At 46.1% G+C, this 25,855-nt stretch overlaps 1 protein-coding gene across 1 annotated transcript in view; it reads right to left on the bottom strand.

Moving 5' to 3' along the window:
• DOK5 (docking protein 5) overlaps window positions 1-21,384 on the bottom strand; it is a 150,747-nt gene extending 129,363 nt beyond the window's left edge. Inside the window, exon 1 of the mRNA XM_061438013.1 lies at window positions 21,022-21,384. Within this exon, the coding sequence (XP_061293997.1) occupies window positions 21,022-21,087 (66 nt within the window). The 5' untranslated portion in view covers window positions 21,088-21,384. The remainder of the gene's footprint in view (window positions 1-21,021) is intronic.
• Window positions 21,385-25,855: the final 4,471 nt, after the last annotated feature.

Below are 25,855 nucleotides of genomic sequence, written 5' to 3'. Positions count from 1 at the left end.
TATTAGCTGAGGAACTAAAATTTGCTCAAAATTCAGAAACAGATCCTCTTTCCAGTTTTGGAACAAATGAAATCAAAATGGTCATTGAGCCCATTTGGCAGTAGTTCTCTATGGGCTGGAGACAGCATGGCTCACCACCGCAAGTCCAGTCGCTCAGTCGCGTCCGACTCTTTGCGACCCCATGGACTGCAGACGCCAGGCCTCCCTGTCCATCACCAACTCCTGGCGCTTACTCAAACTCATGTCCATCGCAAAGAGCATATCTAATTTTTCTCTAATTATAATGAAATTCCTAACTGAGCTAAAGAATCTTCAGAGTGTCTGAACGAAGGAAATCAAAAAGCACTACATATATCTTCATGCTAAGGGCAGAAATGTACACGGAGGACTGTGGTTATGACTTTATTACTGAGTTCAGGATTCAGAGCCACATTCTATAATCAGTGAATGGAAGACATTGAAACAAATAGAATGTCAGCTTCATCTATGGCAGGCTGCTAGATTTCCCGTCTTAAAAATTGGCCTTTATCACTTCACACATTGCTGATAGCAGGATAAACTGCTAAGGATCTTAGGCAAGTTAATTCATAATGTATATCAATGGTCATAAAAACATTTAAATGCTGTAGCCTCATAATCACATTGATTATTAAGGTATAATCTAAAACATGGTCAAAAATGTAAGCCTGAGCATTATTTGAATTAGAAACAGTTTAACTGTTTTTAACTATCAAGTAGATTATGTACTTACTCAACAGAGTACTATAGATGTTAAAATTATAGTTTGAAAGATTATGTAACCATTTGAGAAAATGTATATAACATATTTTAAAACGTACATAGGATATGACACAATAAATGTATAATAGCTACAACCATGAAAAATTTTAGGAGCATGGGGAAATGGAAAGAGATATACTAAAACAGCACCCTTGTTTTGAGGTACTGCTGCTGCTGCTGCTAAGTCGCTCAGTCGTGTCCAACTCTGTGCGACCCCACAGACGGCAGCCCACCAGGCTCCCCGTCCCTGGGATTCTCCAGGCAAGAACACTGGAGTGGGTTGCCATTTCCTTCTCCAATGCATGAAAGTGAAAAGTGAAAGTGAAGTCGCTCAGTCGTGTCCGACTCCTAGCGACCCCGTGGACTGCAGCCCACCAGGCTCCCCCGTCCCTGGGACTCTCCAGGCAAGAGCGCTGGAGCGGGCGCCACTGGGGTACTAGGTTTATGTAATTTCATTACAGGGAAAACTAAGGGAAAACCCAGCAAAACTGTAACAGTACAAAGAGAAAAGATTTACTGCCGTCAATGTGCTCTCTCCTGTCCCTTTTGTGTCCCGTGTTCAAATTTATATTGACTGAGACAATCTTGGTTATTAACATTCTTCTGAAGAGCCTGTATATGGAGCCCAGCTTTAGACTATTAGTCTATTTTTCTATTTTCTATTTTTTAAAGGCAGTCACAAAGACCACCCAGACACCCAGCTGCCCTCTCCTGTCACTGGTTTTCAAGTCAATTAAGTGTATGACATTCACTTTGATTTCATTGAATTCCGTTTCTTACTCTTTTCCTCATTAGCAACTTCAACATTTCTTACTTTCAGAGCATCAGGTAAAAAGTAGTGCAAGAAAAGTATCCAAAAGAGGCAGTTTTACAGGAGTAACTCAAAATGTTTAGTTAGTCCTGTTACTAATATAAAAATGTTAAAGACTGGGTGGACCTGCGTTGCAAAGGTTAAGCAGAGAAAGGCATGGTCTGAACTTCCTGCATCTCCTGTTACTAGCAGGGCAGTCTTGACTGGATTATGTACTCTCTATAAGCCTAAATCACCTGTAAAAGGAGGACAAAGATAGTATATCATAAAGGTTTGAGAATGAATTCCAACCCAGATTTAACCATGTGCTGCACACTCAGTCAAGCAGTGTGACAAGCCATGGATAGGAACGGAGGTGGGGTCTTGTCTGTGTGGCCCTGGTGAATTACTTCAGCTCTCCGTGCCTTGATCTCAGCAACAATAACGGCCCTTTTAAGTTGGCCAGATACGATGGAAGTGGTGACTCCTCCCACTTAGCATTCATTCCACTAAAACCGGCTCAACAGCAGTAAAGCAGCTGCAGCATAAGCAGAACACCCTTCTGGGTCTCCGGGAGTGATGTGCGATTCAACACTTCCTGATGCGTACACCACGCAGATGAAACTTCTGGGTGCACCTGCCTCCGTGTTGGTGTGAATAACAGAACTAGATGGATGGTGGGACCCCAGACAGAGAAGCTCGAAACTGCTCAGTCTTGGGCCATTCCTGTCGTTCTTTGACCCTGACTTTCCTGAAACTTTAAACGAAGCTAATAGAATGTGACTTACAGTGTTAGATTCAAAAAGATGATGAACACAGAAAATCCAACATGGCATTGAGGAATCTTCACTCCCCTTCCAAAGGGAGTCACTCCAACATGTTCAGCTGCTCAGTCATGTAAATGCTGTTCCAAGAGGCCATGAAATGTGCCCAAGCTCAATCCCAAGTTCATCCTGCTTTCTCACTTGGCCACGTGACTTAGAACGTGCTATGTCACTGCTCTGACCTTTACTTTGTTCATTTATAAAATGTGGTCATGAGTCGCAACTTACTCCCCTGTACGTGCACACAAAGCCTTGCCTAATGCCCCCAACTATTATTAAGTGCCCTACGAGAGGAGCTACCCTGCGTCTGAGGCCAGGGGCGGCGGCCGGGAGGTCCAACTCCACGTCCGAGGAGCTGTGGCTGCGCGGGCGCAGGAGGGCCTAGAGGAGCTATCCCACGTTGAAGGTCAGGAAGGGCGGCAGTGAGGAGATACCCCCATCCAACGTAAGGAGCAGTGGCTGCGCTTTGCTGGAGCAGCCGTGAAGAGATACCCCACGCCCAAGGTAAGAGAAACCCAAGAAAGACGGTAGGTGTTGCAAGAGGGCATCAGAGGGCAGACACACTGAAACCATATTCACAGAAAACTAGTCAATCTAATCACACTAGGACCACAGCCTTGTCTAACTCAAAGAAACTAAGCCATGCCCATGGGGCAACCCAAGACGGACGGGTCATGGTGGAGAGATCTGACAGAATGTGGTCCACTGGAGAAGGGAATGGCAAACCACTTCAGTATTCTTGCCTTGAGAACCCCATGAACAGTATGAAAAGGCAAAATGATAGGATACTGAAAGAGGAACTCCAACTCCGGAAGTTGGTGATGGACAGGGAGGCCTGGCGTGCTGCGATTCATGGGGTCGCAAAGAGTCGGACACGACTGAGTGACTGAACTGAACTAAACTGAACTATTATCAAATCATACTGGAACCAGCTATCATTGTTAAGTCAAAATTCACTATATATTGATTCATAGAGTTCCTAGTCATTTCTATCAATATTTCTACATTTCTACAAATTATAACCAACCACACCGACATGGCAATTGGCTGGCTTTATTCTTCCACAGAAAAATCTTTATTTGGCTGGAGGGTCAATACCTACAAAAATACTATTCAATAGCTTTTGGAAACAAATCTTTACAAAACTAGCTCGAAGGGACATGATTTTTCCTTGTGTTCTATTATTATCCTAAACAAAGGATTTGGGCTCCACAATTTACACCGTTCACCAAGAACAGGGCTCTGAAATACTGGATGTAATTTTGCTACCTAAGAGCAAACATCAACACTTGCAAAATGATACAGAACATCGGAAGTGAACATATTATCGAAATACACTGAAATTCCAAATCAGCTTGATTTGTTCTGAAAATCTGACCCAACTTCCTTCTCACCTTTCTCCAAAGGGACCACAGTCTCTCACTGCTGAAGCTGCCTGCCAAGCTTAAATATTTGAATATAGAATTCAAATCCCATCTTTCTCTCTTGACAAACTAGAGTTGCTGCTCTTCCCTTGATAAACTTAATAAGATATGTAAAAAGACCATGTAATCTGCCAATTTCTGATCGTGAGATGTTGCTGAAACCCTGAGCTCTCAACAGTCTTAATTAAAACATGAATAGTGATCGCTAAAGGAAAATACATTTCATTCAAACTGTGAGGATGTCTTACAATGTTTTTGGCAAAGCCATAATGATTATGCTAGGGTGCAGAAAGTCACATGGCCGAGCTTCCTCTCCTGCAAAAGAAAATACTCAGTGGAGGTCCCATGTGATGACTTGACGCAGGAATGAACAGGATCTGTGATTCTCCCGTGTTCCAAAGAGATGCATGAGAGGAAAAGTCAGTGATGTTACTGGATGTTGTCTTTCAGGATAAGACAATCGATGAGGATATGCCCTTGCCATGTAGAGAATGAATTCTTAATTTAGAAGTAAAATATGTTCACTAAAAATAAAAGTCATCTTCCAACCACTGTCCTCCACGTCTGGCCACTTAGGGTCATGATACTCTCCTTTCATTGTATTACAGGAGGTACAAATGTGCATCACTAAAAATAAACAAATGGATAAATAAACTTAAAAGCATAAAATTTAAAAAGCAAATGACCACCCATCCTACTTTACCCGCAGTGCCCTACTTCTCAGCGGAAAGCACAGCTGTTATACAAGACGTGTGACCAGGAGCCACCCCCTCTTCATTCCTCTCTGCTCACACACAGAGACTTGGTGCGCACCTCTGTGCCAGAATTTCCCTTTTTCCTGCCACTTGTTTTTTTGCACGTCACAATATATCAGGATAATTTCACATTATAGGTTTCACAGCTTAAAAATGCGATTTCTGAAGGATGAGAAGTCATGAAAGCACTCTTGGCTTGTTACCCCATCAGTAAAATACGGGGATCAAACGAGTTAACGTCAGATCTTTTTACACCACAAAGGCCTAATTGCCCTAGTCCTTTTCTCCTCCCTCTGGTTTCGAAGCCTGAACTGACATTATTCTTTTTTTATATGTTGTTCCTTAAATTTAACATAATCTTCCCTCGCCTGCTTCTCGTTCAGAGAATAGCAAGATGCATTCTTCTAACGACACTGACAGTCTTATTAGTCATCTCCTCAACTAATACGCCAGTGACTTTCTCCATTTGAACCTTTACAAGACAAAATGAAAATCCGCTAATTTCTAACTCCATATGCCCAGTGCCCAACTAAAGTCATGATTACAAATTCTCCAGAATGCATGACCTTAACCGGCAGAGAGTTGACCCATTCTTTGAGTTAATATTAGAGAAATTAGTCTAACAAAATGATCTTTTTCATCTTTGAAAGACCCAGCTTCATCTATCTCTGAAAAAGAAACTTCAAAGTTAAACGCCAGTAAAATGTCGAAACTGCTTCACACACTTTATCTTGTATCCATCTCTCTCAAATGGATTTCACTTCAGAAATTTATTTCTGTATGATAAAGAAGTTTCTCCGTCCCATGTGTAAAACTGTCAATCTCATTAAAAGGTAGTCCAGTAGCCTGGGGAAACGTACTTCTTTCTAAATCTGTAATCGATCTCGAAACATCTGCCAGTCAGCATATCTCCCGGAACTCCATTTACGCTCTAAATGTTCTCCGGAAATTCACAGTTGCCCAGGGAAGGTGACAGTTTTGAAGGAAAATCACATTTTCTCCTCTCCTTGCGTGGGCTGCCTGATGGCCAGGTGCCCCGTCCAGGATTAAAATGGAATCAAATCCACAGACAAAAGCATCTTCCTTCCCTCTGGCTACAAGTTACAATCAGAATTCTCCTCTTATAATGGTGTAAACAGGTGGAAATGGCAACCCACTCCACTATTCTTGCCTGGAAAATCCTATGGACAGAGGAGCCTGGCAAGCTACAGTCCATGGGGTCGCAAGAGTCCAACATGACTTAGCAACTAAACCACCACCAAACAGGTACTCAGGAAAAAGAACTGTAATCAGGCCTTTCTGGCAGTAAAAGATAAAGCAATATGCATACAATTCTTGCCTACTGTTTATTTGGAGCTTCTTCCTTTCAGAGAAAACCATGGTTGGTATCAACAATTCACAGAGTCCAAATGCAGGGTGACAAGCCAGTGGCAGCATCCTCCTAATTCATTCATTAGATGAGTCTGCTGAAGAGCCTGGCATTTTAACAACATAAGAAATGAAACAAGCCACCAAACTTCCACTTTATGAAAGGTGAACTGAAGAACCGTTTTGGTGTTGAGAACACTCGGTGAGACACAGGCAGAAACGGTGGGCCAGCAAGTCAAGCCACACACACCCTTGCCAAGGTCTCGGCTCCCTCTTTGGAAGACGGGGCTGCAGGTTTGCGATTGCAAATCGAGTTTCCTAGCAGGAAGCAGGCTCTAAGGAGACGTGCATCCAGAAATCTCCCGGGAGGGCTCTGGAAGCCACATCAGGTGCGGGGCAGCTGTGATGTTCTGTGCACTGTGCCCCATGGAGACCCCACCCCGGGAGCTGGCCGCCTGCACAGCTGTCCCAAGCGGGGGCAGTCACTGGGGCCAGGACACGCCCTGGAAAGGGGCCTGGCGTCGGGCATGCAGCTTTTCGGCATCAGGACAGGGCTGGGCCGAGAGCTGTCGACAGCACTCTCAGCACTTCCAGAGGGCTCGAGAGGCTCCATCCTGAAGAGACGGTGGAGATCGGGAAGGCGCAATGCAGTGCCAACACGATGGTCCAGCCCAACCCAAGGCAGCCTTCCCACGGTTGGCCAATGGATGCTGAAATGTCAAGCCCAGTGAGGAAAAATAAGCCCAGACGATGGTGGAGAAAGAGTTAGGGCCCTGCGCAGGTATCTCACTGGAATGTTGAAGGAGACGTGGATAAAATCATGAAGTGTCTGGCCCCTGCCCAGAAAGACTCTCACCAATATGGCAGAATGATACAGTTAAGAGCTTGGAGCAATTCTTCAATTCACTCAGTCATTCATTCGACAAATACTTAGTGAACTCTAAGAAAAAAAGCAGGAAGCAAGACAAGAATAAGCTGTACCCATGTGTGGCTCACAGACTAATGAGGGGAAAAGCCACCACAACAACACATTCAATCACATATTTTTTTTAAGGTAACACATACTTAACATTAATGTTTTTCAATTTTTAAAAGTTGTGTGTTTACTCATTCATCTTTGGGTGCACGGGATCTCGGGTGTGACACACAGCCCCTCCCCAGCTGCGGTGCTCGGGCCTCTCTCTGCGGGGGCCCCTGCTGTGGCGGGCGCGGGCTTGGAGCTCAGGTTCCGTATTGTGGCGCACGGGCTCAGCTGCCCACAGCACGTGGGGTCTCAGTTCCTGGAAGGAGGACGGAACCTGTGTCCCCTGCAGGGGCATGTGGATTCTTAATCACTGGACCACCAGGGAAGTTCTCAATCACGGATTTTAAAGCAGCCACGAGCGCCATGAAGAAACTGGCGCAGCGCTAACCAACAGAATTCTCAAAAACGGTGGAACTGTTCTGTCCTCAGGGTAGGAACCAACAAAACCGTCACCACTGAGCATTTGAAAGTGGCTAGCATCATTAAGGAACTGAATACTTTGAATTTTATTGGATCTTAATTAATTTAAATGTCTACTTCTGCTTTATTGACTATGCCAAAGCCTTTGACTGTGAGGATCACTACAAACTGTGGGAAATTCTTCAAGAGACGGGAATACCAGATCACCTGACCTGCCTCCTAAGAAATGTGTATGCAGGTCAAGAAGCAACAGTGAGAACTGGACATGGAATAACAGACTGGTTCCAAATCAGGAAAGGAGTACATCAAGGCTGTATATTGTCACCCTGCTTATTTAGCTTACATGTAGAGTACATCGTGCAAAATTCCATGATGGATGAAACACAAGCTGGGGTCAAGATTGCCAGGAGAAATATCAATAACCTCAGATATGCAGAGGACACCACCCTTATGGCACCACCCTTAAAGGGAAGAAGAACTAAAGAGCCTCTTGATGAAAGTGAAAGAGGAGAGTGAAAAAGTTGGTTTAAAACTCAACATTCAGAAAACTAAGATCTGGTCCCATCACTCATGGCAAATAGATGGGGAAACAATGGAAACAATAAGAGACTTTATTTTGGGGGCTCCCAAATCACTGCAGATGGTGACTGCAGCCATGAAATTAAAAGACACCTATGGCTGATTCATGTTGAGATTTGACAGAAGACATACAAAATTCTGTAGAGCAATTATTCTGCAATAAAAAATAAATTAATTAAACACACACAAATAAATACGCTTGCTCCTTGGAAGAAAAGCTATGACCAACCTAGATAGCATATTAAAAAGCAGAGACATTACTTTGTCAACAAAGGTACCTACGGTCAAAACTATGGTTTTTCCAGTAGTCATGTATGGATGTGAGAGCTGGACCATAAAGAAGGCTGAGCACCAAAGAATTGATGCTTTTGAACTGTGGTGTTGGAGAAGACTCTTGAGAGACCCTTGGATTGCAAGGAGATCAAACCAGTCAATCCCAAAGGAAATCAACCCTGACTATTCATTGGAAGGACTGATGCTGAAGCTGAAACTCCAATACTCTGGCCACCTGATATGAAGAGCTGATTCATTGGAAAAGACTATGATGCTGGGAAAGATTGAAGGCAGGAGGAGAAGGGGACGACAGAGGATGAGATGGTTGGATGGCATCGCTGACTCGATGGACATGAGTTTGAGCAAGCTCTGGGAGTTGGAGATGGACAGGGAAGCCTGGCGTGCTGCAGTCCATGGGGTCGCAAAGAGTTAGACATGACTGAGTGACTGAACTGAACTAAAAAATACATGTGCCAACTGGCTTTTTCCACCATTTAGATGTGGGATGGTGTTTGGAAAAGCATCTCCAGATTAGCAATATCCCAGCTGAGAGTTTCAGGATGAGAAAGAAGTACAGAAGATAAAAGCAAGTGGAAGAATTTTCTAATCAATGAAAAAGCATGCATAAAGGCAATAACAGAGGATGGAGAGCTTGGCCAGTGGAGAAACTCGAGTGGGCAGGTTTCGTTGAGCACCAAGGGGGACGTGAACTTATTTGAGCACGGGTTTGGGTGGGATGAGTTATGGCCGGGTACAGATTACAGAGTGTCTTGAGGACACTGCAGAATATTTATGGGTAAGGAGAAGGCATTAGAGAGTTTTAAAGTACAGATAGGATAGGATTGGACTGGATTACGAGGTAATGTTTGCTGCAAGCAGAATAAATTTGGAGAGTTGGGGACCAAACGAAGGCACATCCTTGCAGGAGAACATCCTTTTGAAGCTGAACACGCACAGAGTTAAACACACCTCAAGGGAGGACTGGCAAAAACAAATGATTCTGAGCACTCTCAGGGGAAGTACACCTGCTACACCCTCTTTGAAGGAAAATTAGATGAATTTACCAAAATTCTAAATGAACATAATTTTGTAAGAACAGCTTCCGTTCTAGAATTTATCTTAGAAACAGAGCATCGTATACGCCCATAAGTGTATGCACAGGATGTTTACTGCTTCACTGTTTAATTAGCAACAATTAGAAATTACATTAAGATGCCCACTATTAGTGCGAGCTAATTAAAGAAATGGAGCCAAATAAGTAAATATTGATAAAGTGAAAGTAAATATTGATAAAGTGAAAGTGCAAGTCACTCAGTCGCGTCCGACCTTTGCCACCCCATGGACTATACAGTCCACGAATTCTCTAGGCCAGAATACTGGAGTGGGCAGCCTTCCCCTTCTCCAGGGGGTCTTCCTAAGCCAGGAGTCGAACTGGGGTCTCCTGCACTGCAGGTGGATTCTTTACCAGCTGAGCTACCATGGAAGCCCAAGTGAATATTGGAAATCCATAAAAATTTCAGAAAAGTGCTCCAACATAAGTTAAAAGAACAAAGATAGAATAACAGTACTAAATAACGTGAACCCAAGCATGCAAAGCAAATTACACACACACAAAAACACAGGCATTTTTATATATGCCTATACAAATAAATATCTCCATATAGATACACAAGAATCCGCACAGAATTGCCTGGAAATGGAGACAAGTCTGGAGTAGGAGAGAACTTTCCTCTTCATTTGATCGTTTTTTGCTTTTTTAATTTTTTAACCATGTAAATATAGCGTAAAATACTAGTAAATTAAAAGTAGTTGATACAGGCAAAAGTCATTTTTTGTTGTAGGTAAAGAGGATCTATTTCTTTCTTTCTTTTTCTTTTTTTTGGTCAGAAATTCAACATTGTGACTCCAAAGTAAATCATAAATCTAGAAAGTTTTCCAGTCATCTGTTCTGGTTCTGGGGTCTGACACAGCTCAGAGCAGCACAGGGCCATCCCAAGTTTTCTCTGCTCTTTTCCACTCAGGAGGCCGACAGCAGGGCACTTGTGGAGACCAAGCTGGGACTAGGCGGGATGTGGAGTGTGCTCGGGCAGGCTCTCCGCATCCACGGCCACACGTCTGGCTCCGAGGCGGCCGGGGGAGGCAGGCAGGTCAGACCTTGGCACCTCCATCTTTGCTGCAGCGGAAGCCGGCATGAGAGAAGTTCAGCGACACGCGCTGGTCACAGCAGATGGCCAGCAGCAGGACGGGGGAACCAGGCCGCTCTCGTTCCAGCCGGCTTGCCCGTCTCCACGCTTGTCCTGCGCTGAGGACTGCAGCGTGCATGCTGCAGCAGGGCTGCCTACAAACACCACTCAAAGAATGTTACGGAACTCCTGGGATTCCTGGGATTCCTGAGTATGCGTCCTCATGCGAGGCTAGGCTTCCTGTCCGTTTCATAACTGAATATGCAAAATGTTATTTCAGGGTTTTACTCATTGAATTTAATGCTCATTGAGCACCGACTGCGGGCCAAGACATTATTCTATTATCCCTCCTCCCACCCGGACCCACTTAGAGACTGAGCGAGTTGATAAAACTATTGATTGGGAATATTAGTTACTATATCCGTTTGATTCAATAAACATAACTTTTTCCCACTATATGTTGATCAAATTTTCAGCTTTATCATTTCAACTTTAGAATAAAAACAATTTCAAAAAAGAAAAATTAAGTGGGAAGAACCAGTCTACCCCACTTCAAGACATAGTATAGCTACACATGTAGACACATGTTGACACGTCAAGGCACAGCAGAGACACGCAGAGCAGTGGAATAAAACAGAGGACTAGGGACAGATGACGTGAATAAGCTCCGTGGAGAACAGACAGCGTTTCAGCAAATGGTCCTGGAGCAACTGGACATCCATAGGCAGAAAATGAACCTTCATATAAAATGCACACCGTATATAAAATTTGACTTGAAATGGACCACAGTCTTAAATGTAAAAGGTAAAACTGTAAAATATTTAGGGGGAAAAAGTAGGAAAAAATAGTTGGGATCTTGGGCTGGGCAAAGGATTAGTATGAAAAGGAAAAAAAAAATAAATTGGAATTCATCAACTTAAAAATGTCTGCCCTGTGCTAGACCTTGTTAAAAGGATAAGAATGATAAGCTACATAGTAAGAGAAAATATTTGCAAACCACATGTCTGAAAAGGATTAATATCAAGAATATACAAAGAACTCTCAAAACTCAACAGTTAAAAAACAATCCAAATAGAAAATGGGCAAAAGACATGAATAGGCATTTTCCCAAAATGCACGTATAGCTGACAAGCTGGAACATGAAAAGTGCTCAGCGTCACAAGGAGGGCCAGCATCGCACGTAGAAGGTCTACGCCGAGACTCACACCAAGCGCTGGGCAACCCCAAAGGCTGCAGGGATGAGACTGGTCACTCCTGTGATGCCGCTGTGAGTGTACAATGTGAAACCAGCTCGGTGGTTTCCTATAAAAATAGACATGCAACTACAAATACACACAGCGATTGTACTCCTAGGGCGTTTTCCTAGAGGTATGAACATTTACATTCTCACAAAAACCCTAGCCCAGATATTTACATCAACCTATTCATAAGAGCCTGAAATGGAAAACACCCCCCAGATATCCCTCACTATTTGAACAGCTAAACAAAATATCGCACATCCATACCCTGGACTACAGCTTAGCAGTAAAAAGGGAAAAGGAATAGCTTCCAATCTCATCATTTCATGGCAAATAGATGGGGAAACAATGGAATCAGTGACAGACTTTATTTTCTTGGGTTCCAAAATCACTGCAGGTGGTGACTGCAGCCATGAAATTAAAAGATGCTTACTCCTTGGAAGAAAAACTATGACAAATCTAGACAATGTACTAAAATGCAGAGACATTATTTTGTCGACAAAGGTCCCTGTAGTGAAAGCTATGGTTTTTCCAGTCATCCACATATGGATGTGAGAGCTGGACCATAAAGAAGGCGAACCACCAAAGAATTGATGCTTTTAAACTGTGGTGTTGAGAAGACTCTTGAGAGCCCCTTGGGCAGCAAGGAGATCAAACCAGTCAATCCTAAAGGAAATCAACCCTGAATATTCATTGGAAGGACTGATGTTGAAACGGAAGCTCCAATACGTTGGCCACTTGATGCAAAGAGCCACTCAGAAAAAGCCCTAATGCTGGGAAAGATTGAAGGCGGGAGGAGAAGGGGATGACAGAGGATGAGACGGTTGTATGGACTCATGTAAGTGGACATGAGTCTGGGTAAGCTCCAGGAGACGGTGAAGGACAGGCAAGCCTGGCGTGCTGCAGTCCATGGGTTCGAAGAGAGCAGAACACGACTGAGCGATTGAACAACAACCACCATCCATACCCAGAGAACCCATGACAACCACCACAATTCTAGAGAATTATACTGAGTCAAAAAAAAAATCCAAAACATCCCATACTGCATGGTTCCATTTCTATAATATTTTTGAAATGATGAATGATAAAAGAAATGGAAAACAGATTCACGTTGTCAGGGCTTCAGGGCTGTGGGGCGGGGGTGGGGGAGATGCAGGGGCAGCCACAAAAGACAATGGGGAGGACGGTGCTGTGGACGGACGCGCTGTCCCTTGATGGTATACCAGCATCCTGACTGTGATACTGGGGACTCGAAAAGCATCACCACTGGGAGAGCCTGGGGAGGGGCATGGCTGCCTCTCTGTGTCATTTCTTACGCCTCTTGTGAACCTACGATTATGTAAAAGCTAAAATTTTAACTCTTTTAAGCTGCACCTTGATTAAGTGCGGCACACAGGATCTCGGTCTTCACGGCAGCACGCGGGATCTCTAGCTGCGGCCTGGGAACACGTCTCTGGGGCACGTGGGGTTCCCTGACCAGGGGTGGAACCTGGCCCCTGCCGTGGGAGCTTGGAGTCTGAGCCACTGGACCACCAATAAAGTCCCTAAAATTCTAATTTTAAAAAATGAGGCGGTGGTTCCTCACTGTTTTGGAAATCTGCAGGGTGGGAGGTGAGCGAGACAGTGGTTCCTCACTGTTTTGGAAATCTGCAGGTGGGAGGTGAGCGGTTTGGGGACACACAAGTCTAGATTTCTCTAAGAATCCCACAAAAGCTATGAAGCATCACCTGAGGAAATCATTTGCACCCTACCCATAACACAGCACACACAGCTAACACTTATATTCTCCGAGACCCAGGGCACCAACAGAGACTTAGAATACTCATAAAATAAACACAGCCTGCCGACTGCTCGGAAAAACCTCATCCAAAATGCAGGCATCTGCATTCTAGAAAGAAGCTATTTTAACTTCCACATTCACATATGTCTGCGGCATTTCTAAACTATTAGCTTCATTTTGAACTTCACAGAAACAGGGCGTTTGCAGAATGGAGGCAGAGTAATCTCTTCCTGGCTTAGAATCCCTGAAGATTTGATTTCCACCCGATCAGAATCAAATTCCTACAGTAACAGGAAAATCAAATTTCCACTCCCTCGTTTCATAAAAATGAAACAAGGAAAGACCTGAAGATGCCTTTTCACTTCAATATTTGACCTGTTGCTCAAACGAATTCTTCCTCAACTAGAGTGAATATATTAATCTCATGTTAATAACATCAGCCCCAGAATAGAGTGTCAATTCCCCACGGATGTTGACCACATCTGTCTTATTTAGGGTAGTGTTCCCTAAGCTTCTTAACACGAGTATTCACTCCATAAACATCTGATGCGTGTTAAAATAAATGAAAGCAAATACCCCGAATGAAAACAGAATTCTTAAAATACCAAAGATAATGATCCACAAAATTGCTTAAAAAATAAATCTTTCTAGTCATCTCGTGAATATTATTAAAAAATACATTGGCAGATGTGGGGGAAATGATCACGTCCATAATTTGGTTTATGTCTACACACAAAAGCACTAAATTGGCCATTCTTTGCTTAAATCAGTTTTGGGGCTGATGATTAAAGGCTGTGACTTTATGCATAATTAATCACACCATCCACAAGGGCGATCAAATAAAGATGGCTAAAATACCAGCTGGAAAGAACTTCTGACATGACACCAGTGAAGCAGATTCCGATGGGGCTAAAATACCAAGTATTCTTGTGTTTGTGCATGCGCGCACGCTCAGTCGTGTCTGACTCTTTGCAACCCCCTGGACTGTAGCCCACCAGGCTCCTCTGTCCATGGGATTTCCCAGCAAGAACACTGGAGTGGGTCACCATTTCCTTCTCCAGGGGATCTTTCCGACCCAGGGATGGAACCTGGGTCTCCTGCACTGCAGGCAGGTTCCTTACCACTAGAGCCACCTGAGAAGCCCAACAGTCTTAGGTGAGTGTCTGACCGTAAATTTCACTCCAGGAAGTCAGCCGCCAAGTCTCTTTTCCTTGAGGAAGGAAAAGGGTGCTTCATGCATCTTACTGAAAGATTACATGTGCTTGTGTGCACACGTGTGTACACACACTCATGTACTGATGGCAGGACTTCCCTGGTGGCTCAGTGGTAAAGACTTTGCCCACCAGAGCAGGAGACACGGGTCTTATTTCTCGGTCAGGAAGACCCCCTGGAGGAGGACATGGCAACCCACTCCAGCATTCCTGCCTGGAGAATCCCATGGACAGAGGAGCCTAGGGGGCTAGGAGTCTAGGGGGTCGCAAAAGAGTCGGACACGACTGAGCGACCGTACTGATGGCATGTGGTTAATTTATTCCATTCCTACGATTTCAGTGTTAGTAAGGAATATAACTTAACACGCAGATTCCTGATCATCTCTGCAACCTAAAACCCTAAATGAAAAATGAAACGTCTCTGGCAGGCTGGGTCAAGCGAAACTGAGAAACGAAAGGGGTGAGAAAATATTTCCACCTGAAATTTGGCCATTAATTAACCAACTTTTCAAATCTACTCTGCCAGCCCCCCTTCTCCCAAAAAAAAGATCCTCAAATTAACAGAGTGTTGCTCTTGTCTGATGAGTTTGCTCAAACCAAACTTGCACACGGATGAGTTTCTCTGTCCTGACACTTCTGCCATGTACCTAACGATCAGGAAAAATTCTACGGTGGCCAATACCTCTGGCCATGACCTAGCATCAGTGGTTGTTCAGTGACTACTTCACAGATGTTACATCTGTTTTCCTAACTAAAGAGCGAGTTCTCTGAGGAGGACAGCTATCGCAGTAGAAGAGGTATAACACCACCACGTAAGCACCATTATCCTCTAACAGCGCCGGTGGTAAGAGGGAGAGTGGTAAAAACACTGGTAGGGTTTCCGCTGTGTCAAGCGTTGTGTTAAGCCTTTCATGAGGATCTTCTATTAGGCGGATATTATGAGCCTCCCTATTTTTACAGGAGACTGAGGCTTCTTAACATTAAATATCTCACCAAAACTCACATAACCAGCCGCTGAATTGGGATTTTAACAGTCTCATGTCAGAGCCCATGCTCTTAAACCAGGAGGCAGTGATGGATTCATTCATTCATTCAATACATCTTCATCAAGTGCTTCCCCATGCTGGAAACTGCTCCAGGCACTGGGGGGTCGGCTATAATTGATGGATTCATTCATTCATTCAATAAATTTTCATCAAGTGCTCTCCATGCTGGAAATTGTTCCAGACACTGGGGTTCAGCTATAATTGATGGACTCATTCATTCATTCAATACATTTCATCAAGTGTTCCTCCATTATGGAAACTGTTCCAGGCACTGGGGTTCAGCTATAACTGATGGTTTCATTCATTCATCCAATACATTTTTAAGTATTTCTTCATGCTGGCACTGTGGTCCAGCTATCATGATGCATTCATTCATCCATTTATTCACACAATAAACCTTCATCAAGTGCGTCTCTGTGCTGGAAACTGTTCCAGGCACTGGGGTTCAGCTATAATGAAAAGAGAGAGAAGTCCCAGCCCTCATGGAGCTCCACACGCTATTTGGGAGATACAGGCAATCAACAGGTAAAACCTACAGACAGATCAGCAGGTAAGTGGATGCTAAGTCTAGACAGAAAAAATGGAAGGGATACAGGGCGAGAAGGACGGCAGCGATCAAACAGGAGGGCTGGAAGTTTCGATGACAAGGCGGCACTTGCAGAAAGGCTGAAGGAGGTGAGGAGACGGCCAGGAGGAGAGAACCTGGTGGAACCGTATTCCAGGCGGAGGGAGGGGCAAGAGGAAACATTCTGCGTCAGCACAGGACCTGGGAGCTGGTGGTAAGGCCGTCACTCTGGATCGCAGGGAAAGGCTTTGGTGGTCTGAGCAGTGAGGGAGATAAATCGGGGGGCCTGGGCCAGGGCAGTAGTGGCAGATGGTATGAGAGGTCATTGGACTCTAGCTATACTTCTAAAACAAAGCTTACAGCATCTCGTGATGGACTGGCCGTGGTGGTAAGAGATACGGGAAGGAGAGAGAATGGAGACTAAGCTTTGATCCTTTGCTGCTTGCTTGTTTGATTGCTTGACTGATTTTTACAGGGCAACTGAAATACCAGGACCTATAGTGGCTGAGATACAGGCTCCAGGAGAAGCCGGCTAGGATGAAAAAGTGGGTGGTTGGATATACTAAGCCTGAGCCTAGGAGCCGATCAGATGAAGATGTGGCTTGATGGGAGAAGAGGTCCTTCCTTGGTAGGTGAGCACAGAGATGCTGCTTAGAGGCAAGTGGGGTCTTCCCTGACGCAGCAGCTAACCCACCCACCCACCCAGGGACTTCCCTGGTGGTTAGGTGAGTAAGACTCCACACGCCCGATGCAGGGCACCCGATTCCTGATCAGGGAACTAGATCCCAAGGCTGCAACCAAGACTCAGCACAGCCAAATAGATACATAAATGCTAAAAAGTAAATAAAATCAAGTAATCAAGGGGAACTGCATGCAGATAAAGTAAACAGGTCTGAGACTCACCAGTGGACACTCCTGACAATTACTGCCCGGGAATCCTCTCCATTGCGAGGGAAGAAACAGTTGTTGCAGTTCAGTTGCTCAGTCGCGCGCGACTCTTTGCGACCCCATGGCCTGTAGCACACCAGCCTCCCCGTCTTTCATTATCTCCCAGAGTTTGCTCAAACTCAGGGCCACTGCTAATGATGTGCAAATCACCTGATTCACCACTCCTCTAAAAACACAGGTTTAATGCCTTTAGTGGATTTGCCGAAAAACTGTGGACAGACCCCTCCCCACCCCCCCAAAGCAGTGCCATCGACACTCCTGAACAAATGCAGCCCCAGGGCCCAACTGGACAGCTCCATGAACCAACGGAGTGAGGCTGGAGAATAAAGACGTGAAGATACGGAGGCTTCTTCTGAGTTAAAGGAGGTGAATTTCTAAGCTTTTGGATTGTTTATAGAAAAAAGCAACACTACAAATATTTGACTGCTTAATCGCTTAAACTGCTTAGTATCTCAACTAAAGGTGACCACTTACTGAGGTCCATCTGAACAGGGATGGTCTTAGAATGACTCACGCCTTGTTGAAATGTATTATATTTGTGTGTGTGTGTGTGTGACTTGCATACTGTGTTTTTGTGGGGATAACTACAAGTGTGTGTGAGGGCAGGGCTTCCCAGGTGGCACTAGGGCTAAAGAACCTGCCTCCCAATGCAGGAGACATAAGAGACGCACGTTCAATCCCTGAGTTGGGAAGATCCCCTGGAGGCAACCCGATCCAGTATTCTTTCCTGGAGAATCCCATGGACAGAGGAGCCTGACAGGATACGGTCCACAGCGTTGCAGAGTGGACACAACTCAAGAGACTCGGCACACACGCAAGTGAGGACAAGCAACTCACTAATACTCAAACCTGTGAACGTGACATAAGCCCCTGGAGACGGCACCAATGTTTGCAGAGCATATTTTCTTGGTCCCTCGTGAGAAATAAATCAGTATTAAATAACAACAACAACAAAATCACAGATCACTTAATGGATTTGTGAAAACTGCATCCAATGAAAGCTGCGTAAATATATATGCCGTTGGACGCTTCTAGATCGAAAGATAAGGAAATCACTAATTCCTACATCCTTCCACCAACCCCAACTCATCTCTAATTATACCAGAGAAATGATGCAATCAGAACCAAGGCTGTATGCTTTCAGTGCATTTTCATAGACATCATCTTATCCAAAGTTCACAGCATCGTTAAACACTGTTCAATGTACAGATAAGAAAACTGAGGCCAAGAGAAGTCAAGGGTCACAGAGCTAACGAGTAACAGAAGGAGAGTTTGTCTCTTTTCTTCCTTTTGCAAATCTGCAGGGGCGTTCCTAGGTACGACAGCGGCTCACCATTAAGTGCTGTTTTCTTGTTTAATTATAAACTCTCCTAAACATGGTTCTAACCCTCAGACACTTGTCTGGATTCCATTAATAAAGCCACTGTGTCATACTGGTTCTTCAAGAGGCTTATGATTCGCAAAGTCAAGCGTTTACTTTCAGTTCAATCCATGTTCAACTTGCACGACCTGAGCACCTGCAGTGCACTAACGTGAAGTCCTACCACTCTCTGAGACTTGCACACGCTGCCTGCTGTTCCAAGCCAGCTTCTGCCTCGATCAGCTCCACGAACATTTCTTTCTTTAGACTGAAGGTCCCTATGCCATTTTCCCAATGTATTCTTCTTGATGCCTCCATTAAAGCTTTAGCTTGCAGTGGTTCCGACAGCCTCCTCAGCTTCTAATGATAAATTATACTATTTAGAACACTTTTTAAAATTAACTGCTGATAAAACCAAACTGAACAAATAAAACTAGATTTTGATTATTTTTGACCTTTTCTCTCCATGAACAATAACTGTCATTCAATAAATATTCCAAAATCTATTTGAGTATTAACACAGACACAATGAATAAATCCTAAGAAAGTACACTTCTGTTGGCATCCAAAATACTATAAAATATAAAGTAAATGCAAAGTAAACTACTTTTCCTTTCCTGACACACACGTGGGACTACACTGTGTCAGTAGTAATATTACAGAAAAAGTCTCAATTACTATAAACTAGGAAGTTACAGTAACTAGTTTTTCAAATAAATCACCATGTGTCAAAATTTGGTATAAACTGATCCTTATGAATAATTCCCATTTTGTACATTAATAATTCACGTCCTCTTTCTATTGGAATGCTCTCTAGCACAGAATGGATGTCTCATCAATTTCCTCAACTGACATGATGGAGTAAATCTAAAATTAGAATGGTGTTTTCAAATGCTCCTTTTAACACTGTAACACTTGGCTGGCCCACAAGGTTATGAAAAATAAAAAGTTCCTATTATTTCTGACTCTTTGCATGAGAGTCATTAGGTTAAATACCCTAACAAAAGCTGTTCCTGTTGATCAGAATGTCTGCATAGCAGGGAAGAAAACCAAGGAAACTTGCGGTTGATAGGGACTGGTTAGTTCTCTTACACTGCTCCCTAATTATGTATTTGTATATTCACAATTACACAAGACATAGTTGCTAAAAAATGGTAACCAGCAGGGAAAGAAAGGAAGAAAAGAAAGGAAAGAAAGAGAGGGAGAAAAGGGAGGAGGAAGGAAGAAAGAAAGCAAAGGACCAAAACACATCAGGTAAGAGCTGTTGATAGTTATGGATATTTGCCACCAGCAGGTCTTCCTGTCTAGCTGTTTAACACGGTGAAAATCTCAATTTCCAGTAAGATTATCTAGTGCATTAACAAGTCCAAAGATCCAATAAGAGGACAGTGCCAATGACATATATTTGTGGAGAAAGATATTTAAGTTATCCCTGTGGCCATTACTGATATTACCATTATTCAGACATTAGCAAAGTAAACTTTTCTCCCCCCAACCCTCTCGCCCCAAAGTACACAATGAAAAAAGAAAAAAAAAAGGCAGCAACAGTACCCGACACAAAGCAAAGAGAAATGAGGCAGTCTGAAATTAAAAAAAAAAAAAAAATCATTCCAGTATCCTCTTCCTCCCTCAAGAATTCCTTAGCCATCACCACTCAAGCCCAAAGAGAAGCAGAGTAAGTTCTCTTTGAAGTTCGTCAATGAAGAGCAAAGGGGAGAAGGGCCACAGAGAGGGAGTTTTAAAGGAGGACCCATCCCTGTGCCAACACCTGTCCACACCAGTGCCCTCCGGCTCAGCCATCCTTCCTTTCAGCACATATTTAAAGAGAGAGCGCCAGCTCTGCGCCAGGTGTTCCGTTCCGCCCTAAACAGACAGCCTTCCAGGGGCATCCGGTGTGTACTCCAGCAACACATCCCCTGCCCAGGACGAGGACATCTACCCACGGCGCCTTCGCCAGCTCCTGGGCCGGGGCTGGGTCACCGTCCACGGCCCGGAGTTCCGAAAAAAGCCTTTCTCTTGGCAGAAGTGTCTCTCCGGGGTCGGGGGGTCACTGACCCGGCTCGCACCCGGAGCGGCCGCCGTTCCTCGCCCGGCCGGTCCGTCCCGCACCCCCGCTGGAGTGAAGTTGGCGGCGGGTGGGGGCACCGGGCACCCGGCAGGCTCGGCGCCCCCGCCCGGGTTCCTCGGCGCCGACTCCCATGGCTACCGAGAAATATTTATTTCCATTCGCTGGGCTCCAGGCTACCGAGGCGGACACGCGGCCACCGACGGAAAGCCAAGTCACCCGGGAGACAAAGACAGACCCGCGACACACCGAGAGCGGCTCCAGCGGCTGCCCGGGTGCGCTCCAGCCGGGAAGGCGCGGCGCGGCGCGCCCGAGACCCCAGGGACGCCGGCCGGGGGTCGGGACCCTGAGCCCGCGCCGGGAGGCGGGAGGACCGGTCCACACTCACCCCCAGGCGGCGGCTCCGGATCCTCACGTAGCCTTGCTTCACGATGTCATTGAAACTGGAGGCCATCCCGGGCGGCCGGCGAGCTCCCCGCGCCCCGCGCGCGCCCTAAGTGGCCTCGGGTCAAGACGGGGCTCTGGGCTGGGCCAGGGGAGAAAGCGCAGACCGGGCGGCGGCGGCTCGAGCGGCGTCAGGAGGCGCGCATCACTTTCCCGTCCCCGAGCCTGGAAGTGGGCGGCCGGCTCGCAGCCACTTCGGGGAGCGCGGGGAGCCGGCGCGGCTGGGGCGCCCGCGTCAGCTGACTCATCAGCCGGCCTGCTCGGAGGAGGGGCGGCGCTCAGGGATCCAGCCCAGCCTCTGCGAGGCGGGGGGAGAATGGAGGGGGAGGGGGGACGGGGGAGGAGGGGGGAGGGGGAGGGGGAGGGGAGGAGGCGCAGGGGGAGGGAGGGGCGGCGCTCAGGGATCCAGCCCGTGCCTCTGGGGTGAGGGGGAGGGCGAGGAAGGGGGAGGAGGGGTAGGAGGGGGAGGAGGAGGAGGGGAGGAGGGGGAGGAGGGGGAGGAGGGGGAGGGGGAGGAGGAGGGGGAGGGCGAGGAGGGGCAGCGCTCAGGGATCCAGCCCTGCCTCTCCGGGTGGGTAGGGGGAGGAGAGGGAGAAGGGGGAGGGGGACGGGGAAGAGGGAGCCGGAGGAGCCGCCGGTCACCCGCAGGCAGACAGCCTTGACGGCGCACTCTCCCCTCCACCCCTCTGGCGCCCCCCTGGCCCGATCCGGTCCTCCGACCCCTCCCCTCCCCGGGACCCCGAGTTGCCCTGCGCGCCCCCGCGTCTCGCCCACGCCCGCGGAGATCCCCAGCTCCTTTCAGATGGAGAGGGAATTTCACTTTTCTCAGCCGCGTCTCTCCCTCCTCTCCCTGCACCCCCAGCTCTTTCCGGAGGACGACTGGCTTTTGCCTCTGCTGTGCGTGTGCCTGGGGGCTGTTGTTGCCCTGGTTAGCCTTGACCTTGGCATAGGAGGGGAGGAATAGTGTCCTGGCTTAAGCTGCCTGCTTCCTCGGATTTCCCTGGCATCCTGGACCTAGCCTGCGGTGATATCATTTTCCACATTTTGCTTGTTTGAGCCTGTCTTTCCAGGCCGGTTGTGAGTTTCCCAGAGGTTGACCCTTGGCCTCATTAATACCTGTACCCGCTTAAGCCTGACCCAGAGCAGATGCTGAATAAATCCTTAGTGCCAGGTACCCTCTGAGCCCTTAGCCAGACTCATGCAGACTCTCATATACCCCACAGGTACCCTCCCTTATAAGGTTCGTGTTCATAGCCATTGCAGGATGCCACCTACAGAACAGGGCAAAAGGGGGACCCATTGCACATCCACCTGGCCCTGGCTGCACTGCCTTCCCGAAACCTGTTTGAGTGATCACGCCAATCATTGCTTGGAACAAGGCATTAGGCAATATGCTAATCCTGCTAAAGGAATAATGAACTACTATGGGCTACATTTTATAGAAACTGAAGCTCAGAGGAATTAAAGAGATGTGAATCAGATTCCACCAGAAGGGAGATGGATGTGCCACCAGTTCCGATGGTAAACACTGCCCTACATCCCTTCTCCTTGGAAGGAAAGTTATGACCAACCTAGACAGCATGTTAAAAAGCAGAGACATCACTTTGCCAACAAAGGTCCCTATAGTCAAAGCTATGATCTTTCCAGTAGTCATGATGGATGTGAGAGTTGGGCCATAAAGAAGACTGAGCACCAAAGAACTGAAGCTTTTGAACTGTGGTGCTGGAGAAGACTCTTGAGAGTCCCTTTGGACTGAAAGGAGAGCAAACCAGTCAATCCTAAAGGAAATCAACCCTGAATATTGGAAGGACTGGTGCTGAAGCTCCAGTATTTTGGCCACCTGACGTGAAGACCTGACTCATTGGGAAAGCCCCTGATGCTGGCAAAGATTAAAAGCAAAAGGAGAAGTAGGCAGCAGAGGATGAGATGGTTGGATAGCATCACTGACTCAATAGCAAACTCCAGGAGGCTGTAGAGGACAGAGGAACCTGGCATGCTGCAGTCCATGGGGTTATAAAGAGTCGGATATGACTTAGTGACTGAACAACAACATACCCCTTCTGAAGAGCAGATGTCAGGGGGAGGGAGGTTACTAGTTGATTTCCAAAAAATCTTTACAATCACTTGTACTGTGCACAGAGGCAAAGATGGAGTCAGAAATCTGACAGTGCTTGTACCCTGGAGGTGACTGAGTGAAGGCTGGGTGATCTTTGCTCAGAGCTATTGAGGAAAAGATTCATTTATTTATTTAGTGGGTTCTTTGACCTGATGACATTCAAAGGTTTTCAACTCTAAGATTATAGGAATCTTTCTCCCTGGGAACACTGACTTTGAGCCATCTTGGTTTGATGGGTGTCAATTAAAGAAGAGAATCACCCTAGAATGTGTCACAGAGGAACTGAGACTAAATCGGGACCATCAAAAATCAAATCTTCTGACAAGGAGAACTCTCTTTGTTATACAGTAAACCATCAGCTCTGTCATCATGTTGTCATTCAATGAAAATGATGTTTTAAGTTTAAATCTCTCACCAAAAGAGGATGAAATAATTTAAAAAATCATTTGGAAACCTACTGCTGAAGAGAAAGTAGTAATTCGCAGAGAGGCACAATGTAAATAGTGCCTGTAGAGTTGCACGGTGCACAACTTGTACAAGTCAGACACACAGCCACACACAATGCGGTTTCACTAGAGATAAGTCTGATACAGAAAAATCATTATTTCAATCCCTGCTTTTAACTCAATTTGAACACTTGGAACTTCATATGTACCCATTTTTGCTTGCTTCCAGAGCATGTAAATAAGCCTCTTCCGCTAGGGTCACTGCTGTTACCTGAGGTACAACCACCAGCACAGGTGTGCAGCCTTGTACACTGCCTTCTTTCAAACACACCGATGGGTTTAGACCTGGACACGTGACCTAAGTTGGCGCACTAAGACACATGTTACTTTTGATGGCTACTGGGCCAAAGGTTCATATGGTGTTTGGCTGAAATAGAGTCTAGATGGACAGAGCCCAGAAGCATTGGGAGTGGAGGCCACACAGAAGAAGCAGATCAAGAGGTTCAGAGAAGCAAACCAAATCCTGATAGTACCATTTGGAACCCCCCAATCTAGCACCCCAGGTTCAGTTCAGTCGCTCAGTTGTGTCCGACTCTTTGTGACCCACGGACTGCAGCATGCCAGGCTTCCCGTCCTTCACTAATCTCCCAGAGTTAGTGCCAATTCATGTCCCTTATGTCCATTGAGTTGGTGATGCCATCCAACCATCTCATTCTCTCCCCGCCCCTTCTCCTCCTGCCTTAAATCCTCCCCAGCATCAGAGTCTGTTCCAGTGTGTCAACTCTTCACATCACATGGCCAAAGTATAGGAGCTTCAGCTTCAGCATCAGGATCGTCCTTCCCATGAATATTCAGGGTTGATTTCCTTTAGGATGGACTGGTTTGATCTCCTTGCGGTCCAGGTAACCCACCCCACCCACCAGGAGCCTGCTGCTGCTGCTGCTGCTAAGTCGCTTCAATCGTGTCTGACTCTGTGTGACCCCATAGATGGCAGTCCACCAGGCTCCCCCGTCCCTGGGATTCTCCAGGCAAGAACACTGAGTGGGTTGCCATTTCCTTCTCCAATGTATGAAAGTGAAAAGTGAAAGTGAAGTCGCTTAGTCATGTCCGACTCTTTGTGACCCCATGGACTGCAGCCTACCGGGCTCCTCCGCCCATGGGATTTTCCAGGCAAGAGTACTGGAGTGGGGTGCCATTGCCTTCTTCAACCCAGGAGCCTACTATGTTATAAATACTTGTGAAGCTGTTGTTACAATTAGAGCCCAAAATGCAATGACTTAGATTGGGTAAAAGTTTGACTTATCTCTCATGGAACAAAACAGGTGGGCAGATAGGTAGCTCAATCCCAGAAGGTCATCCAGGGACTCAGGCAGGTGGGTCAGCTGTGGACATGGTTCCCATCCTTGAGTCTAGTTAACTGCCACTTCCCAGGAAGAGAGACGAGAGCATGGACGGAAAACATCCTCAAATAAAATTTTCATCCAGATATTTCAAACCTCTTTCTCTTACGTTCCACTGAGGATCCATTGTCATATGACCACATCTGTCTCCAAGGAGAATGGGGAATATAGTCTCTGTTCCGACATGGCTTTAATTCTGAAAGAACAAAATTGAATTGGTGTTGCCTGCATCAGTTGGCATTTTCTACCTCACCAGAGCCACTCTTGGGCTGTTTAATTGCACAAAGTAAAAAAATCGCCTTTTTGCTCAAACCAGTCAGACTGAGGTATTCTGTCATTTGCAATCAAAGGAGTCCTGCTTATGGCCCCACAGTACAATTTGAAGCCTCAAGAATCTCAACTTAATTGTATACAGACACACCTAGAAGGCATAGATTACTTGAGAAAATTCCCAACATTTTTGTGGCATTTTCTAGAAAGCTGTCGACAAAGGGGAAGGTGACCTCAGGTCCAAACTGGTCTAATCGCTGTCCCTTGGGAATCACTTCTGTCTGGAGAAGGAAACGGCAACCCACTCCAGTACTCGTGCCTAGAAAATCCCATGGATGGAGGAGCCTGGTAGGCTACACTCCATGGGGTCGAGAAAGAGTCGGACATGACTGAGCGACTTCACTTCACTTTTCTGTCTCAACATGAGTGATTCTGCAGGAGCCAGTCTCACCCATCCTGGGCTAGACACCTGATCGAGTCTGGCCAATCAGCACACACCACCCATGACACGGGGATTGGCACAGAGATGGGCACGTGACCCAGAAG

Source organism: Bos javanicus, chromosome 13 (genome assembly GCF_032452875.1).
Source record: "Bos javanicus breed banteng chromosome 13, ARS-OSU_banteng_1.0, whole genome shotgun sequence".
Lineage (NCBI taxonomy): Eukaryota > Metazoa > Chordata > Mammalia > Artiodactyla > Bovidae > Bos > Bos javanicus.
Note: the sequence above shows the minus strand (reverse complement) of the source record. Positions and strands in the feature narration are given on the sequence as shown.